This window comes from Phocoena sinus, chromosome 3 (genome assembly GCF_008692025.1).
Source record: "Phocoena sinus isolate mPhoSin1 chromosome 3, mPhoSin1.pri, whole genome shotgun sequence".
Lineage (NCBI taxonomy): Eukaryota > Metazoa > Chordata > Mammalia > Artiodactyla > Phocoenidae > Phocoena > Phocoena sinus.
Window position 1 is genome coordinate 12,618,591 of NC_045765.1, and position 19,314 is coordinate 12,637,904.

General features: G+C 53.2%; 1 protein-coding gene across 11 annotated transcripts in view; it reads right to left on the reverse strand.

Moving 5' to 3' along the window:
• The window catches only part of MYO9B (myosin IXB), an 89,442-nt gene that overhangs the window by 16,278 nt on the left and 53,850 nt on the right, over positions 1-19,314 (reverse strand). For 5 of the 11 annotated variants that reach the window (XM_032627884.1, XM_032627885.1, XM_032627890.1 and 2 more), the window contains exons 8-21: positions 17,973-18,062; positions 16,502-16,618; positions 16,009-16,143; positions 13,812-13,933; positions 11,658-11,799; positions 10,760-10,964; positions 9,668-9,749; positions 8,507-8,596; positions 7,105-7,218; positions 5,614-5,653; positions 4,411-4,533; positions 3,463-3,543; positions 1,567-1,677; positions 16-138 (exon numbers count right to left, since the gene is read on the reverse strand). In XM_032627884.1, coding sequence (XP_032483775.1) covers positions 16-138; positions 1,567-1,677; positions 3,463-3,543; positions 4,411-4,533; positions 5,614-5,653; positions 7,105-7,218; positions 8,507-8,596; positions 9,668-9,749; positions 10,760-10,964; positions 11,658-11,799; positions 13,812-13,933; positions 16,009-16,143; positions 16,502-16,618; positions 17,973-18,062 — 1,575 coding nt within the window. The remainder of the gene's footprint in view (positions 1-15; positions 139-1,566; positions 1,678-3,462; positions 3,544-4,410; positions 4,534-5,613; positions 5,654-7,104; positions 7,219-8,506; positions 8,597-9,667; positions 9,750-10,759; positions 10,965-11,657; positions 11,800-13,811; positions 13,934-16,008; positions 16,144-16,501; positions 16,619-17,972; positions 18,063-19,314) is intronic. The other 6 variants (XM_032627883.1, XM_032627888.1, XM_032627886.1 and 3 more) reach the window with 6 other exon arrangements.

The window sequence follows — 19,314 nt, forward strand, 5'->3', positions numbered from 1 at the left end:
GGTGCAAACACTGACCTTGGTCTTGCCGATTTGGTAGCTCCTCTTATCTATGTCCATCTTCTCCAGTAGGGCAGAGATAACCTCCCTGCAGGGCTGGGCATTCTTGGGCAACAGTACCTGGAACTGCTCCGTGAAATCCTGGGTGATTTTGGCCGAGAAAGGAAAATCTGCGTTAGTGTTTCTGCCACCCGACAAGAAGACGGGGCTCCAGCAATTCCCTGGTCAAGTCGAGTTTCTGAAGGCAAAACTTGGTTTGATGTGAACAGTACTGACAAAGCTAAAATCTTGGACTTTCTGAAACAGTCTAAAGCTTAAGAAAGACTGTCGCAGACATAGAGCACCGATCTTTCAGTCAGTCAGTGAGTGACCACTGAGGACCTGCTGGGTGCTGGCGTTGTTGGGGGGCAGCCAGGAGATGGACCTGCTCTTGGGGGGCCCACAGTCTGGCTCATTAGAAGATTGAACCATAGCTGGAGGCATGTCCCCACACTGCCCTCGCTTTTCTGGCCTCATTGCACGGCATGTGGGATCTTAGTTCCCCAACCAGGGATAGAATCTGTGCCTCCTGCAGTGGAAGCGCAGCATCCTAACCACTGCACCACCAGGGAAGTCCCAAGGTATGCCCTTTTTAAGTAAACAATTATGCCAAATTTTTAAGAGTGAAGCCATTAATGAGACACACCAGCATTTTCTCCCTTTTCGGTAATTTGCCTTTCCTATTTATGTAGGATCAGAAAGATGATATTTCCATTCTGTGGATGAAAAAGGGAGGCATGCCACAATGAAGCCATGTCCCTGAGGCCATATGGGTAAAGCCTGAACGGGGACCAGGTGCTGCCACCTCTGGTTTCAGGCCCAGTGCTCACTCGAGCACCACACAGCTGCTGCCAGCTCCCAGCATGAGCCAGGGGTTCTCAACCTGGGCCATGTTGACCCCTGGGGACATTCAGTGATACATGGAGACATCTTGGGTTGTCAGAACTCAGGGAAATGGTGTTCCTGGCATCTTGTGGGTAGAGGCCAGGGATGCTGCTCAACACCCAATGGTGCACAGGGCGGCCCTCACCACAGAGAATGACCCAGCCCCAAGTGTCAATGGTGACGTGGTTGAGAAACTGCTGTAATTTGGTCTTCACCAATTTGAGGTTACTGGTGATCTTCTGTGTTTCTAGAAAGCCCAGGGAGTCATCTCTGAAGTCATCACCTCCTTGGGCCTCAGTTTCCATATTGGGAAAATAGGAAGCAGGGCCCCCTTGCTGCTGGTTGACAGAATAAAAGAGCTGGGTATAAAAGTGTGTATTACAGAAGATGCTCAATAAAGGGCTGAGCTGCACAGGGATCTGCTTGTACAGTTCCCTCTTCCCCACTTGGTTTAACACACCTCTTGCGAGGAACTATGTCCCCGACCATGAGAAAAGAATGATCTGGTACAAATGCCAACAGTGCCAGCCAGCGTGAAGAAACCCTAATGGAAAGTAACCTGCCAGGCTCATGCTCCATAGAAGCGCTCTTTCTGGAGGTGGCTAGTATCCCAGGCAGCCATGCATGTGCATGAGAGCATCCTACCTGGAACGTGTACTTGGCGCTGTAGCCCGACCTCCGGATCCGCACGGTCTCCAGCATGCCTGTGTAGCGCAGCTGCTGCAGCACCAGCTCATCATCGAAACACAGCTCTTTCTGAAACAGGATTGAGCAATCAGGGCAGATGCCTGTAGGTGGCTGGGGACGGGATCCCTGGGAAGAGGTGTCTGGAGTCCCACGTGACTGCCAGCCCTCGGGACTCCAGATAAGGATGCAGTCAGGGCACACCTGTGGGCTGGGGCTGATCTGGGAATGTCCTCAACCTGGCAGGCGTGGGCACCTGGAGGATCTTTTTTTTCTTCCTTGCTCCAGACGTTTTTTTGGGAATAAAGACATGGGGCCACTCAGCAGTGATGCCTAAGGCATTCATCTCTTCTAGAAAACTTGGCCATCTGATCTGCTCTATTCCCTGTTGTCCGGGAGACAGATGCCACTTCTCACTGCCTCACTCAAGATAATTTGCTGCAAAGAGTTATTTCCTAAAGGCCCCTTTCCAAACCTGTTAAACTCATTCTCTGTGCCACGTATCAGGGTGAGTAGTGGGGATTTGGCAGACAGAACACACTGCTGGGCCCCCCGTGGGAGGTGTCACAGGAGAGGGGACCCTGGGCTGAGTCCTGAGGGCCGAGTAGAGGACAGGCGGGGGGGCGGGCAGGGAGCAGCGGGGTGAAGGCCCGAAGGAGGAAGGGGAAGCCGAGGGGTGGACAGGGATGCAGGGAGACGCTTGCTGCTGGAGGGGTGGGGGTGAGGGGGAGGAGGGGGTGAAATGAGGCTGGATCAGTGAGCTTCCAGCCCAGAGCTCAGGGGCCTGGACTCCATGCTGGTGGGGGTTATTTTAAGTGGATAGAGGGGAGGGAATGGCACGAGGGGAGGGATGTCATGATTGGGTTGGGGGGGTGTTTTCTGGTATGTGGTGGGCTCTTGGAGACAAGGGATTCTACTCAATACACTAAAATGATAGCACAGCGCCCCCTACAGCAAAGAATGATCTGCAGGCACGGCCCATGTCCAAAGCAGGTGCGAGTGTTTCCCGAGTTGCCCAAAGCTGAGGCAAAATCCAAATGGGTGGAGAAGACAGGCCTCATTCTGCTGCTGGTGGAAGGTGGGGAAGGGGGACAGAAATCTCTAAGATGCCACTGGGGGACCAGGAATGGGACAGGAGGGGAGACAGAGTGAGTCCAGGTCCTCGCCTGGGGACGGAAAGCCGTGGCACCTGGCAGGGCCGAGCTGGGCTCTGGACGTTAGCAGAGCGTCCCAGGAGCAGGGGAGAGGCAGGGAAACAGGAGTGGAGACAGAGAGCATGCGTGAACAGAGTCGCCAGGAGGCACTTGCTCAGAGATCGGTTTGTGCCCGGGAGGGAGCCCAGGTCCCAAATGGCCTCCAGCAAAGTCCCTGAGGGGATGGAGTGGCTGGTGGGCCCCCGGGGAGAAGGAAGCCTGGCTGCAAGGGCTGAGCCCGCCACTGTTGGCCCCCACTGGTGCTCTGTCTTTCCAGAAAGTTCAGGATGAGCGGCAGGCTCTGTTGCCTGACTTCAGCCTCTCTCTTCTAGCACATTCTCTGCACTGATTGCCTTTGGGATATATCTGAAGAGCACCCCCGACCTGTCCCTCTTCGGACAGACCGCCATGTTCCAGAGGACGTCTCTATTCTTGGCTGGTCACCAGGTTGCCCCTGCTGCCTCCTGCTGACCCCCTCTACCCCCAGCCGGCTACAGCACACATTTACAGTTCCCGAAACCTGTGTGGACACTTGCTTCCTTGAGGACTCTCCCGACCAACCCTCCCTGCTCCCAGCACCGCCCCCCCCAACAGGAACACCCCTTGCCAAGCCACCAGACCTTGGCTTGGCTTTCACCGCCCCTGAGACGTGGGAGCCCCTCACCTTCTCGGCGTTGGAGCGGATGCAGCGGATGAAGAAGGGCTCTGCCTTCCCCAGCGCCTCCAGGAGCTTATTAAGGGATGTCTGGGGAGAGAGGGGGAAGGTGCTGAGCTGGGAACCCCAAGGACACACTCCTCGGTGGGAGGGGAGCCAGGTCACCTGCCTGTATCGGCGGCGGGGCATCTGTGCTAATGTGGGACATGGGAGGTTGCAGCGTGACATTCTGACCAGAGGCTGTGCTACCCCGGGGAGCCCCCAAGGGAGCTGAGGGGTCCCCATGGCTGAGAGCCACCATCTTCCCAGGGCCCTCCTGCTTCTGTCTCAGTGCGGGGAAGGTGGTGGAACCAGATAGACTCTTTCTTGGATTTAAAACACGGGTCAGCCTCAGAAGGGACCATGGATGCAGTGGCTTTAGTCTCTGGCCTGCTGCTTCCAAAAAGGATTTGTGGTAGTTCCTACATGGGGTAATTAAAAAAAAAAAACAAAAAAAAGGGCCAGCGGCCATTGGACCCCACTGAAAAAAAGAAAAAAAGTGTCCCTGAGCTTCCTGGCAACCAGGTAAAAAAAGGGAAACATGACCTAAGGACACAGTTTGGTGGTCACGTCAACACACATGCTGACTCATGACTCTTTTAACTTGGTGGTTCTCAACCAAGGGTGATTCTGTTACCACAGGGGAATTTGGCAAGATCTGGAGACTTTTTGGTTGTCGTGACTGGACGGCGCTACTGGTATCTGATGGGTGGAGGCTAGCGATGCTGCTGAGCATCCCACAACTCATAGGACGGCCCCCACCACGGAGGATGACCCAACCCCAAACGTCAAGCTGTGACGAGGTCAGGAACCCCCGGGCTAACAGTAGGCTGCCTGTGTCGGGTTTGTTTTGGCCCAGCCACGTGAGTGTCAGGCTGAGTTCAGCGCCGCCTCCTGCCCCCTCGGGCCGCCACCTACCTGGAACTGGGCGCTGATGCTGGGCGGTTTCTTCTTCTTGTGTAGGTGCAGCAGGGACTTGGTGGTGCGGTCGTGCAGGGTCATACTGATGATGAGTTTCAGGGATTTGGAGTCCAGCAGGTTCTAGGATAGAAACACAGGGTCCGGCCTGCCCTCCCAAAGCCCCAGCGGGCACTGGGAGACCTCTCGGACGTCCCCGGAGCCACAACAATGCCCCTCCCAGGTGGCAGCTCTGAGGCTCAGTCTTGGGGTTGTGCTGTCACAGACAGGGTGGGGGCAGGTGGGCCTGGTGGCGGTGACAGGGGGACTGAACCTGGGCTGTGTCCTGTGGATGGCGCTGCCTCCGGGCGGGCTGGTTACAGCCTCTTGTGGCCCGAGTGCCCAGAAGCCAAGAGCTACAGAGTGCTGGCTTCCTTCCTCGCAGCTCAAGGAATGCCAAGCACCCCGTGTTTCCACGTGCGCTCATCCGGCCAGCCCTCCCTCATGGGCCAACCCTTACTGTCGCTGACGAGGGGGACTAGCGCTGTCCCACCTGTTGGCCAGACTGAGGGGTTGCTTTATACTCTCCGTCTGCACGCTGTACGTAGAGACTAGACAGAGCGTCTGGGTGCACTTGACCCAAGGCCGGCTGCTGGGGTCTTGGCTGCCAGCGGTGCACAGCTGCCCCCTTCCTGACAGGACCACCCTGGCTGAAGGGCCTCCTCTCCCTGGACGCCCACGAGGTGCTGCAGCCATCCCGCCCTCTGGAGGTGGCTCGCAGCTAAAGACCCCTGATGTGGGGATATGACAGAAGGGTCCCATCGCCTCTCGGGGAGATAAGCTCTGTGGTAAACACTCCTGGGCTCCCCGGGGGATCAGGCTGAGCCCACCTCCTGGTTCAGTCTTGACCCTGCCCAGACTGCTTCCCCCTCCCTCCCCCACTTCGGGTTTCTCCTGGGAGCTCCCCCTTAAACGCCACTTGTGCAGAGATCCCCATCACAGGCCCTGCCTCTAGGAAACCCAAACAAAGACACCTCTGTATCATTTCAACAGGAGACACTGTTTTCTAGAGGGGAAGGGGGAGATGATAGGAAAGGGAAGGAATCAAAGAAGCTTGAGAAGTTAAAAGTCACCTCCCGCCGCCCCCACCCCGGCCCCAGTTTTCCAGAAAAACTTGAACCAGGCGCTTGCAAGGCAGTGTCAGACGGTGTCGCACGTGTTTACCTTTGGAATGATCTGCTTTTGTTTGATACCTTTACTTTTCCTGTCAAAATATTAAAAATGGTTTTGTGAACAGAAGGAACACGATGTCTGGATCTGGGTTAGTTCAGCAAGCCACACCTTGCGGGTTAGATGGAGTGAGAACAGAGAGAGGAAGAGAGTCCAGAGGCACAAGTGCAACGAGGCCGCCGCCTCGCCGGGGACCTGGTGGGCTCCCCTGCACATGTGTGGGGGACTGCCCCTCCTGTGACTGTGCACACCGGCCTCACTGGGCCAGCGGCTGCCCCTGGGGTGGCAGGAGCACCTGGTCTGGGGGCCACTTGATCTGGGAGCAGAAGGGGCGGCTGGTCATCTACAGGGCAGAGCACAGGGCTGGCTATGGGGGAGCTGGGATCTCACAGGACGATGGTGGGATGCCCCAAATGGGGCTTCGGGACTTCCCAGCTCTATTTGCTACACGTTGGCAAACATCAAGCCGGTCCGCAGAGACCCTTCCGCCCCGGCCCCGGCAGCAGGGCAGGGGTCTATCTCGCAAAGAACTGAGATGGCGCCTGGGTAGGGGAGTCTTTGGACTCGAACTGGCAGAAGGTTAAAAATGAAAGCTGATCTTTTGGCCAAGGGAGGGGGGATGACCCCTACACTCTTATACACTTTATGGAATCTTGCAGAGGAGAGAAAGATTTTTTAAAAAATTGCAGCTTGGCCTGTTTTTAAGACCCACTGAGGAAATGGTTCCCCACAGATTTGCAAGATGCTCGGCTGTGAGGTTCTCTGTGTGTCAGGTTTCATGTTAATCCGGTGGGGTGGAATAAGGCATAATAAAAATGACTTTGCAAACAGGCTCCACGGCAGGCACAAGCTTTGCTCTCTGCTGGCCTGAGCCCCGAGCGGTTGCGTGTGCCCATTGGTTGAGGCTGCTGCCCACCTGGTATGTGGGTACGAAAATCATCACCCCTGCTTTGCAGACACAGGCCAAATGCTCACAGCACTCAGGTCATGCAGTGAGTTAGTGGGAGGTCCAAACCTAGTCTGTGTGGTTTCTGGCCCTTTGTATCACGTCACGCCCTCCAAAGCAGGGTCACGGGATGCGCGGAGGCCCGCAAAATTGTACACCCTGCTTCTGACGGCTTCTTTATAAGCTCACGGTGGCAAAGGTGGGGGTGGGGCGAGGGGAAGCAAGACTTGCTCTGCACATTTGGGGGCAGAAAATCAGATGCTTCGTGGGGGAGCATTCCTGTGAAGCTGTGCTGGGCACTGGGGAGCTGGCAAGGATTTGGGTCACAGTGCAGACACCAGGGAGGGAGTATTACGAGGACCACTTAGCGACGGCTGGTGTGAGAACAGAACCACAAGACAGCGGAGCGTTTAGGGCGGCTGATTCAGTGTTACAGGAAGCCCACGTGGGCCGGGGGGGGGGGGGCGGTCCAGAGCGGGGAGGCGGTCGTTGCACTTGTGGGGGAGCGGGGGGTGCCCACAGCCTCAGGGGGGACTCACAGGATGAAGGTGCGGGGTTTCTGGAGCCGACTGAGGGACTGGAGAAGCCTACGGGGGTCGTCACCCTGCCAGGGCAATCCTTTGATGGTCTTGATGATTTGGTCATGCAAATCGCTGGGTGGGGGGGAGGGGTGCAGTGATAGAGAGAAGACCAAGTTAGAGCAGCGGGCCCGCCACCTCAGGGTCCCTGGCACGGTCGGGACCGTCCTCAGGCCACTGGAGCCAAAACATGCAGCTGGGGGAAGCCTGAACACTGCCGCCACTCCCTCCTGCACCAAGAAGAGGGCTTCAGCCGGGAGCAGCAGCCCACCCCAAGGAGGCTCCGCCCTCCCGGGAGGCAGGGGGCTGGGGCCACTTCCGGCTGAACAGAGTTTGCAACATGGCATCTCGGATCGCTGGAAAAGGCCTCACGTCTAAGAGCCTTTTGGAGTCTGTAAAAAGTATCAAGGGGCTACTGAAAACAGAAGACCGGGGAGGTCTCTGTGGGAAGCAGCAGATTGGTTTCTCCTGATGGTTCTGTGGGCTGCCTCCTTGTGGGCTTCAAGAAATGCCTTGAGAAGAACAAATTGGAATTCACACACGGATTATCAACCTGGGGCGATGCCGCCCCCTGCCCCCCATCCCCCATGCTTGGCTGTCCTGACTGGGGGAGGGGGCGCTATCGGCATCTGGAGGGTGGAGGCCAGGGATGCCTCTCAATTCCTTGCAGTGCACAGGACGGCCCTACCACAGGGTGACCCAGCAGAGTGCCAAGGGTGAGAAACCCTAGTTGAAGATCCTTACCCCCCAAAATTCAACCTTATTATCTTTGTTTTGTTCAGTTGCCGTGGGTTCAGGGCTGAGCATACATTTTAGGTGTGAGGATGAGAATGGCTTAGAGACAAAAATTGAATGCTCGCGAAAAATGTCTAGATGACAAATGTTTTGGATAGAACTTCTAGAAATGAGGTGGCGATGGCTGCAGGATGAGCTGGGACCTTCTCTCTTTTGTAAAAATTCCTTGTTCCAGTTATTTTAAATACATGTTTAAGCTCTGAGCAGTTGGCCTGGGAAGACCCCGATCGGCAGCCCCTTGTCTGTGTTCCATGCACCATGCCCAGGGCCAGAATGGCCACACTTACCTCTGCTCCCTCACCCTCCAGGGAGGCACAGAGCAAAGACAACAGAGGGGTCACGTTTCACCTCCACACCCTGAGCGGTCAGTGCAGCGGCCAGAGCTCCTGATGACAACGAGGCCCTCGGCTCCAGCCCACACCCCCCTGACGTGGCCAAAGCTGGCGAGAGCGCCCCTCGGCTCGCCGATCCCCCTCTTGCTCTGGATACTGCGCTGAGCACCTCGGGTGACGGCTCCTCTGGGCGTGCCTCCCTGGTCTTGGGTTCGAAGGCCCTTGCTTCTACTTACTTCTTGCTTTCATAGAAAGCAATGATGTCCTCAAAAGCGTTAATATCGAACTCCTCAGAGCCGTCAAATGAGAAATCTAGCATTGAGCAGCTGAAAGGGAGAATCTGTATAAACTAAATGCGCTCTTGGGGCAGGATTCGCAGCCCGGGGGCCAGGGCCTGGGGAGACCAAGTGGGTCAGGGGCCACTTTCAAATACTGGGACGTGGTTTTTTTTTTTTTTTTCTCTTGCCTCCTTTTGGGTGAAAAAGCTGATTTAAAAATGCACCTTTTTAAAAGCAGGAAAATGACACGCTGCTTTCAGACAAACGACATGGGGTCACTTACCTAGGTGCTAGCTCTACCTCCACACATATGCGTTTGTGAATCTCCTGAGGGAGTTTTTATTATAAAGTGTTCAAAAATAAAACGACTTTTTCATGTTTTGAAGTTTAGTGACTCGCTCCTGGGGAATTTGTTGAGTCTTGAGAAAGAGATTGGGGACTCAGCTGCCCCAGGGCCTTTGCACATGCTGCCCCCATGGCTAGCACACCCTGCCTGCCTTGTCTGGCCCAAGTGGTCCCTTCTCAATGTAGCCTGCCTCTCTCAGGCTGCCAGAAGGGTCCCTCCCCTGGCTTTGTCATGGCCTCAGACGTCTGTCCAGTGTAGCCTTTTTTAATCCTGGAAGCATAAGCCTGCTCACTTTTACACTCAGTAGCAACTGGGGTACGTGGAGGACCCTTGGCCATTGCTAGGTGGCCACGAGACACCCTTATAGGCAATGGTGCATCTGTGTTTCTGACTGAGAGTGAAGGAACTTAGCTGATCGGCTTTCGGGACACCCCAGGCAGGCTAAGGGCGGAAGTGCTCTTAAATCAAGCTTGTTGCTCTGTGAGACCAGCAGCCCTTTGGCCCCACCCGCCAACGGTCATGACCGGCCATGAAAAGCTCCTTTGTAAACTGAGCTGCCCACGTCCCCCTAACGCAGATGATGCACGAGGCCTGCCTCGCAGAAATGCGGCCACCAGATGCCGTTACTTCTGGGTCTTTCTGGTTCAAGCGGCTGCTGTGTTCCTTATTCTGGTCAACCCCGACCTGGGTTCAGAGTGTCGGGTTTCTGGTGCCATTTTAAACAATGCCGCTGACTACTGGCTTCACTTGGGATAAATCAAGGTCTCGCTCACCGGTACAGTTTTTCCGATGGGGTGCTGCCTCCTCTCTGCAGCTCTCCCAGGTGACCTCGGGCACCAGAGCTGCCCAGACCTGCTGGGGACACAGAGCAGATGAAGTTTGGGGGGTGGGGGTCGCTTGTAGCTGAAGGGCTTTGTAACTTTTCCATGGAGGCTGTGATCCTGACTTGAGCCCGTTTAAAAAAAAAAAAAAGAAAAGGGCCTGACACTCAAATTTGGGCAGAACGGGGAACCATGAAATGTTCCATTCCCCACAAAACAGCATCATCTATTTCCTACTGCTCATAAAGGCTTTAACCTTTTGGTCCTCCTTTAATCGACACCCTTCCTAAAATGCCGTGGTCGGTATCTCGAGCTGATTGACCCTGGGGGAGCCACTCAGCTCTTCTGGGCCTCAGGTTATCCTCACAGAAAAGTGGTGACACACCTTCCTGCCTTGTGCGGATGAGGTTAACTTATACACCCCGCTACAGACTTTCAGACTGGGACGATAAAAGACCTTGGGAGCTAATTTACAACAGCCAAGGCATGAAAGCAACCTAAATGTCCATCAACAGATGAATGGATAAAGAAGATGTGGTATATTTACACAATGGAATATTACTCAGCCATAAAAAAGAATGAAACAATGCCATTTGCAGAACATGGATGGACCTAGAAATTATCATACTAAATGAAGTGAGTCAGACAGAGAAAGACAAATTTTATATGCTATCACTTATATGTCGCATCTGAAAAATAGTACAAATGAACTTATTTACTAAACAGACTCATAGACATAGAAAACAAACCTATGGTTACCAAAGGAAAAGGGTGGCGGGAGGGATAAATTAGGAGTTTGGGATTAGCAGATACAAACTATTATATATAAAATAAACAACAAAGTCCTACTGTATAGCACTGGGAACTATATTCAATATCTTGCAATAAACTATAATGGAAAAGAAAAAAAAAAAAAGAGTTTGGGGAGCCAGATAGAAGTGCTGGTTGTACAACGTTGGGAATGTGCTAAATGAAATGAAAATTTACACTTTGCAATGGACTATGAGTGTCCTCTTCTCAACAGTGACCTGGGGACCCTCCTACCTGCAGCCTTTTCAGCCCTCTCGGCCCGCAGGCGCCCGGCCTCCCGGAGCACGGCCATGGCCTGGATGGCAGCCCGGAGCACCGCCCAGCGGAACACGGCCACGGGGTCCATGCCGATGAGCTCCCGAACATAGGAGCTGTCGCTGCCCCGCAGGAGGGCCACTATGTCCGGCCGCATGTAGTCCATATTCTTCTCCCGGAAGTCCTGGTGGGGGGAGGCAGGAGGGATGATGGAGGCAGGTGGTCCCTTGCCAGTGCTGGCCGAGGCCCTGGGGGCCAGCATGGGAAGGACTAGTGGGCAGTGCATCTCAACAACAGAGACGTGGCTCCTGCCGTGGAGCCCTCGACAGTAGAGCCAGGGGTTTGACGCCAGGTCCGAGAGCCCTGGAACTTCGCCCAGCAAAAGCAATAAAGAGGAGGAACAGGGCTTCCCTGGTGGTGCAGGGGTTAAGAATCCGCCTGCCAATGCAGGGGACACGGGTTCGAGCCCTGGTCCAGGAAAACTCCACATGCCGCGGAGCTACTAAGCCCGTGCGCCACAACTACTGAGCCTGCGCTCTAGAGCCCACGAGCCACAACTACTGAAGCCTGTGCACCTAGAGCCCATGCTCCGCAACAAGAGAAGCCACTGCAATGAGAAGCCCCAATAGCAACTAACAGTAGCCCTCACTCGCCTCAACTAGAGAGAGCCTGTGTGTGCAGCAACGAAGACCCAATGCAGCCAAAAATAAAATAAATAAATAAATGTATAAAAAAAAAGTTTAAAAAGAAAAAAAAAAAAGAGGAGGGACAGAGCAAGTGCCAGAAGGAAGGGGCCTCCAGGGTACCCACGCCGTCCCCTTCCCGCCTCCCAGGCAGAGCGTGACTTGACTGATGACGGCAGCGGATGGCTGCGTACCTTGATCTGATATTTCACTTTCCCTGCGAAGTGCTGAATGATGAACGCCGGCTCCATGACGGGGGTGCCGAGGAAGTACCTGTTGTCCTCATGCTGCTGTTTGAACTTGGCCAGCAGGGTCTGGCTCGTGGCGTGGGGAAAGCTGGGAAGAGGATGCAAGACCTTTTAACTGCAGGAACCGCGGCCGGTCACCCACTCTGTGTTGCAGGTCGCGGGCCCTCCGTGGATGAGGTGGGCGGGTGTTTGGGCTCCTGCAGGCTGAGCACGGGGCCGAGGGCCGGGAACCTGCCACCTGGCTTGAAGAGGCCGCGAGCAAAGTGATGCACTTGGGGCTGTGGAGCAAACTTGGATCAGGCAGAGCAGACTGGCGCTCACGCGAACGTGCGGTCCGGGCAAGACTGGGACCTGGGCCTGCCGTGGGCAGCTCCTGGAATAATCCCAGGGCGGGGTGACGTCTGGTCTCAGGTCCATCTGCCCCTGGGTGCTGTGTCTTGGAGTGGGTCTTGCCCGTGTTCCTCTGTTAGAGGGAGGGCCCGGCAGAATGGGATAAAGCAGGGAGGGGGGCTGGGGGCAGGATAAGGGAGCCGTTGTACCTGGCTATTTTGGCCTCCCAGGAAGGAAATGCCACAGCCAGCTTTGGCATTCCCAGCCTCTGCCCAGCCTCACCGCAAAACATGGGCAGAAAGACGTGCCTCCAAATCCCCGATGCCTGGCTCTGTGGCTTAACAGGGGGCAGGGGAGGAGATTCTCTGTAGCTACAAGGCACATCATTGCCAGGGCCAGGGTGTGGAGCGTGAGAGATCCATTCACTCAGTTGTGGAAATAAATAACATTTTAACACACTATTTTAGAAAATTCAATTCAAGCCTTCTCCGCCCCTGCCCCCATTCCCCCAACTCCATGATGAACTAAAATAGCAAGACTTTTTTTTTTTTTTTTAAAATAGCAAGATTTTCAACAAAGACAAATCCGACTCTGCTCAGCCCCGCCCTGTCTTGCACACTTCCCCCAGATTCGGCTCTGGGAGTTTCCTGGGAGTGATGATTTAGCTCTTCCTAGCACCCTGCCTCTTCCCTTGTCTGAACATTCTCTCCACAGATCCCGGCCTAGGATGGATGTGTCCTGTCCTGGACAGGACTTGGTCTGAGACAGGAGGTATGCCTGATTCACACCAGCCCTGAGGGGACTTCAGCAGCAAACAAGGGGCCTGATAAAGTGGTTGATAAAAAGACTGTCCACATCCGGACCCCCAGAACCTGTGAATGTGACCTTAGATGTAATCAAGTTAAGATGAGGGCATCAGGGGGAAATTCCCTGGCAGTCCAGTGGTTAGGTCTCGGAGCTTTCACTACCGAGGGCCCGGGGTTCAACCCCTGGTCGGGGAACTAAGATCCCACAAGCTGCGTGGTGGTATGGCCAAAAAAAAAAAGGGAGGTCATTAGGGTTGGCACTAATCTAGTAGGACTGGAGTCCTTATAAGAGAGGATGAGACAGAAAGAGAGAAGATGATGTGACTACAGAGGCAGAGATTGATTGGAGTGATACAGCCACAAGCCAAGAACACCTGGACCCCCAGAAGCTGGAAGATGCAAAGAAGCATCCTCCCCTAGAGCCTTTGGAGGGAGGGTGGCCCTTCCCACACTTTGATTTCAGCCCACCAATACTGATTTTGGACTTCTAGTCTCCAGAACTGTGAGAGAATACATTTTGTTGGTTTAGTCTGTCTGCGATTTCAGGAGCTCTGGCTGGGTGACCAAGCATGAAGCACCTTAAAAATACCTTCTCCAGCCTTCATTGTGTCCTGTGGACGAGGGGCGGCAGACTTGGTGGAGAGTCTCGCATCTGGGCCCGATTCCACGCCCTGCCCTTTGCAAGGACGCACCAAGCCCATGCCCAGTTTCTAGATTCAGGTCCCCCAATACTTTCCCGAGGACTCCCAGGAGGGTGTGTTTCCAAGTTCACAGCTATCTCGAGTGTTAATATTTCTGTGGTGGATGGTACTGTATTTTGCAAACGTGAGGTCAGGATTTGTGGCCGCGTGAGTCTGAGCAACTTGGAAGTTCTTGGGATGGTATGGATTTGGGGTGAGGCTCTGGGGCTGCAGAGCCGGAATGGTGCCCGGGTCTGCGGACGCACTGGGCCGTGGACACTCACTTGCTCTCTTCATCCAGGAGATAGAAGAGGCCGGTGGGCTTCTTGCTGATCAGATGTATGCAGCCAACGTTGTCCGTGTAGTCGATGTTGTGCCACGAGATCCCTTCGCTCTGGTACTCCTCCTGCAGGGTTCGAGGGGTATCCGGTAAGTTCATCATTTCATGGACATGTTAATATTTACGTAGCACACGTCATATAAAAAACATATTTTATTTACGCATGCTTGTACATATTTAAATATAAATGTGCAAATAACATAGAATGCACATTAATGTACCAATAGGAATATAACAAGAAAACTATAAAATTATTCAATAAATGAACAGTTAGCCACAGGAATGCACATTGCCAAACATCTACAGTAGGTCCCCTACGTACGAACCTTCAAGTTGCGAACTCGCAAAGATGCAAACGTGCATTTGCATGTCCCATCACTTAAGTTAGTTCACGTGTCTGGCGTACATTGTCACATGCGTGCATCCTCTACAAGTGGTTGTGCAGCTTGCCCTCCGTCTCCTGTTGCTGAGGATCCTTCAGCTCTACCACCTCCCACCTCCTCTCCCTCCTCCAGTCAGTAACCCTTCTTTCCTGTTCACTCGATGCCAGCCCCTGTATGCCAGCTGTTGTACTGGACTAGTGTACTTTTCAAGGTACTGTGCTGTAAGATTAAAAATGTTTTCTTTATTTTTTGTGTTTGTTTTTTTTTTTAAATGAATTTATTTATTTTTGGCTGCATTGGGTCTTTGTTGCTGTGCACGGGCTTTCTCTAGTTGCAATGAGCGGGGGCTACTCTTCGGTGCGGTGCGCAGGCTTCTCACTGTGGTGGCTTCTCTTGTTGCGGAGCACGGGCTCTAGGCGCGCGGGCTTCAGTAGTTGTGGCACGTGGGCTCAGTAGTTGTGGCTCGTGGGCTCCAGAGCGCAGGCTCGGTAGTCGTGGCGCACAGGCTTAGTTGCTCTGCGGCATGTGGGATCTTCCCAGACCAGGGCTTGAACCCGTGTTCCCTGCATTGGCACGTGGATTCTTAACCACTGCGCCACCAGGGAAGGCCCTGTTTGTTTGTTTTTTATGTATTATTTGTGTGAAAAGTATTATAAACCTATTACAGTACAGTACTATATAGCCAATGGTGTTAGTTGTATACCTAGGCTAACTTTGTTGGACTTAACGAACAAATTGTACTTACAAACGCGCCCTTGGAATGGAACTCATTCATAATGTAGGGGATTTACCGTATCACAGCAAAGTGCTGAAAATCACACGTAACCCCCCCCCCCAGGGGTCAGCAAGCTTTCTTTGTAAAGGGCCAGATGGTAAATATGTTAGGCTTTACAAGTTAGATGGTGTCCACACGATGACTCAGCTTTGCTGTTGTAGCGTGAAAGCAGCCACAGATGCTATGTCAACAAATGAGTGTGGCCACGTGCCAATAACTTTGGGCGGCCCCTGCTCTGGAACTGCAATGTCCGACAGTCATATAATGTGAGAGACCCATGTCATTTCGAACTTCTAACAGCCAAGTTTAAAAATGTGAAAAGAAACAGGTGAAGTTAACTTTAACAATATACTTAATTTAACCCAACATACCCAAGGTGTATGATGTATGTCAACACGTAATTGACATAAAAAATTACCAACAAGGCATGTTACATTCCCTTTTTGCCCCCAAGCTATGTCTTTGCAATCCGCTATGTATTTTGCATTTCCTGCACAACGCAATTAGGACCAGCCATATTTCAAGTGAGAAATGTGACATTCAGCCAAAAGACGTAAGAGTAAAATTAGCTAAGCATCTCTATAAACCCATCAGTTTTCTTTCCCCATCAGAATCAATCATGGGAAGGATGATACTTGGGTAAAGACGGCTGGTTATTTCTCAGGGTGAAGACGCGTTGAGACAGGATATCTTTATTGTTGACTGAAGCAAATCCTTACAAGGCAACTCAGTTTCTCTCCCACCAAAAGGACTTTCATGTCTGAGCAGAGAGAAGGTACAAAACTGAGCTGTGGCCCCAAATATCCCTGCCGTTTGCGTCATCCTGGGCTGAGTGGGAATGTTCCCAGACTCTCCCTCTTTTTTTTGCGGAGAAAAATTCTGGGGTGGGTTTGATGACAAACCAGGTCCCAAGGGAGATCCCAGCTCTGGCTCATTCTTTTCCTCCTTGGGTGGGATGGGCGGATATGATGATATTTCCTTACCTGCTCCAGTTTGAAAATGTGCTGGTTGAAGTAATACTGGAGCTGCTCGTTGGCGTAGTTGATGCAGAACTGTTCAAAACTGTTCCTCTCGAAGTCTTCAAACCCGAAGATGTCGAGGACCCCAATGGACAAGCACTTGGGGAGACAGAGAGAATGGTTATTACTGGTGGGCCTTCCTTCAGGAGCAACCTGTCTGCTGGTGAGGGCCTTAGAACCCGTAATATTAAACAAGGAGCCCCGTGGTTTTTTGATTTTTGGTTTTTGTTTTGTTTTGGGGCCACGCTGCATGTCATGCAGGATATTAGTTCCTGGACCAGGGATTGAACTGGTACCCCCTGCAGTGGAAGCCCGGAGTCCTGTGTTTTCATTCTGTGCTGGGCCCTGAGAATCGCATCCCGTTGGTTCCCTGGCCCTGCCCTGGGAAGAACTGGCCTGTGCCCGACCGACTGCAGCTGATGTCATGGGTTGCCTGCCGAGGGTGTGTGGTCCTCACCGAGACGGACTCTTCCATGTCCTTCTTGTTGAGGAGGGCGTGGTTGATCCGCAGCACGATCCAATCGAACAGGGCGCTGTATAGTGACTTGGCCATGGAGTCGCGGGCGGTGATGGCCTGTGGGTACAGAGGGGGTGTCACACCTTGGCGGGTCAGGCCCTGAGGTCTGTATGCACAGGTGGGGAGACTGAAGTGGTGACCTGAAACACCCAACTCATCTGACAAGCCCCTTTCTCACTTTGCACGCTGTCCCGTCAGCTTGGATGCCCTGGCCCACCCAAGCATGAAGCGTAAAGCCCTGACCTGGCAGCCTGCGGTTTGGCCTAGTCTTTCTCATGGGCCGGCTGGCCTCAGAGCACCCTGGGGACTGCGGCGGTGGGAACGCAGGCTCAGGGAGGGCACCATGGGAGAACGAACCAGGAGGCTGGGCTGGGTTCAAAGCCAGGTCCCTTGCGGTTCTGGGAGCACCATGGGCCCCACCACTGGGTGCCTAAAAGCAGCGATGGTCTTTACCACTTTTTAAGAAGGCTTCTTGGGGTCTAATTTACAAACAAGGAATTCCTTCTTTGTATGTTCTCAGATCTAAGTTGTGACAAGACTCACTTGGCCTGCTATCAAGATCTAGAACGAGTCCCTCTGGTTTTGTGGAAATGGAGCCGTGTAGGACGCAGCCCTGTACCTGGTCTTTTTCTGCTCAGCTTGGCGCCTCTGGGGAGCAGCCGTGCTGCAGGCTCAGGTGACCTGCGGCACCTTTCACGTACCATGGCTGGGTGCCTTTGCCCACAGGGGCTCCGGCTGTCTGCAGTACCCACTTCAGATGCCTGAGCAGCTTCCACCACCAGCTAAAAATCCACCCCCCACCGTGGCTAGGTACTTTCCTGCTGCTCCCCGAGCTATAAGTCTAGAGGTGTAAAAACACAAGAAAAACACATCACAGAGAAAACATGGAGGCTGGCGCAAAGGCCAGGGAGAGGTGCCTTATCAAGATTTAGGGACCCACACAATGGTTGTAAAGGTCATGCTCAAGCCCTGGGGTTGGCAAGTTTTTCGGGCAAGGGCCGGTGAGTCAATAGAATCAGCTTTGCAGGCCAGCTCTGCAGGAGAGCAGCATGTGAATGATGGGTGTGGCTGTATGAAGATAAAGCTTTATTGACAGAAGCAGGCAGTGGGCTGAGTTTGGCCTGTGGGCCGCAGGTGGCTATCCTCTGCTGGTGAGAACCGGCGTGCCCGCTGAGCAGCTGGACATAGACACCACACACGTGGCCCCGGCTCTGGCCTTACGAGCTGTATAGGCTGCTTTGTGCCACACCTGAGCTCACATGAAAACCAGAGTGTCGCCAGGGTTCTCTGCTGTCACTTTAGGGGCAGGAAAAACACTACCCATGCCAGCTGTCCCTGGAGACTCCCCTTCTGCCCTGTGTATTCATATTTTCGGGCCTGGCACCTCACAGAAGCCCAGGGCAGCACTCACCTCGCTGAGACTATAGGGAAGGATGAGTTTGTCGTTGGAGGTCACTGTTTTTCTTTTGGTCAGAACTTCCACTAAGATTTCTCGCTTCACCTGTTTCAGGGTCAAGGGGTGGGGGGAAGGGATAAATTAGAAGCTTGGGATTAACAGATACACACTACTATTTTTATATAAAATCGATAAACAACAAGGTCCTACTGTATAGCACAGTGAACTATATTCAATATCTTGTAATAACCTATAATGGAAAAGAATCTAAATATATATTCATATGCACACACAAACACACATGTATATATGAATCACTTTGCTATACACCAGAAACTAACACAGCATTGTAAACCAACTATGCTTCAATTAAAATAATTAATTAATTAATTTGTTTTAAAAAAAAAAGAGAGAGAGAGAGAGAGAGAAGGGGAGGAAAGTTGGAGAGCTCATGGACTGGATCCTTGTGTCACTGAGGCAAGGCGTGGGGAGGGAGGGAGAAGGACACCCAGCAGCTGGGCCGGGAAGTGGGCCCAAAGCCCACCCTCAGGGCTGCCAATCCACAGTGTGTGCTACGCCTGGTGTGTCTCAAAATTATCACCACCCACAGGCTTGCTCGATGGCCCTGACAGTGTGGTCACACAGGCCTGGGTGTCACAGCGGGCCTCGGGCCCAGGTGCTGCCTGGTGACCTGTGTTAAAGCTGTCGCTGTTGGAGTGGGCTCCTGGCCTGGGTGCAGGGGCTGGGCAAGGGGCCCGGCTCTCCCCGACTGCCGAGTCCCATCCATGAGAAGTCAAGTGTTGGGGTAGCAGAGCAGCCCCGGTCTCCCAGCAGACGTGCTCACTCATCCTCATGAGCACAACAGGAGCTGGGGCTCCCTGACGCAGGGGCACTTTAAGAGCCACAGATGGAATGCATGCTTAGAAAACAGCCTCAGCACCACAGGTATTTGGGGCTGGGTCATTCTTTGCTGTAGGGGGACTGCCTTGTGCATTCCATTACGTCAAACAGCATCCCTGGCCTCCATCCACCAGAAGACAGCAGTACCCCCCAAACGACACCAGACACTGCCCAGCGCTCCTGGGGTTGAGGACAAGCGGACGAGGGGATGGTCCAATCACAAGATGACCCTGCTGATCAAAAGATGATATTAAAAAAAAATTATAGTTGATTTACAATATTATGTTAGTTTCAGGTATACAGCAAAGTGATTCAGTTTTCTATACATATATAAACGATAATTTTGAAGAGCCTTTCAAGTGAGGGGTTGAGGTGGGAGAGCCCCAGAGGGAGTCCTTCTGAAATGAGGAAGGGTCAAAAAGATACCTGTACGCCAATGTTCACAGCAGCACTATTT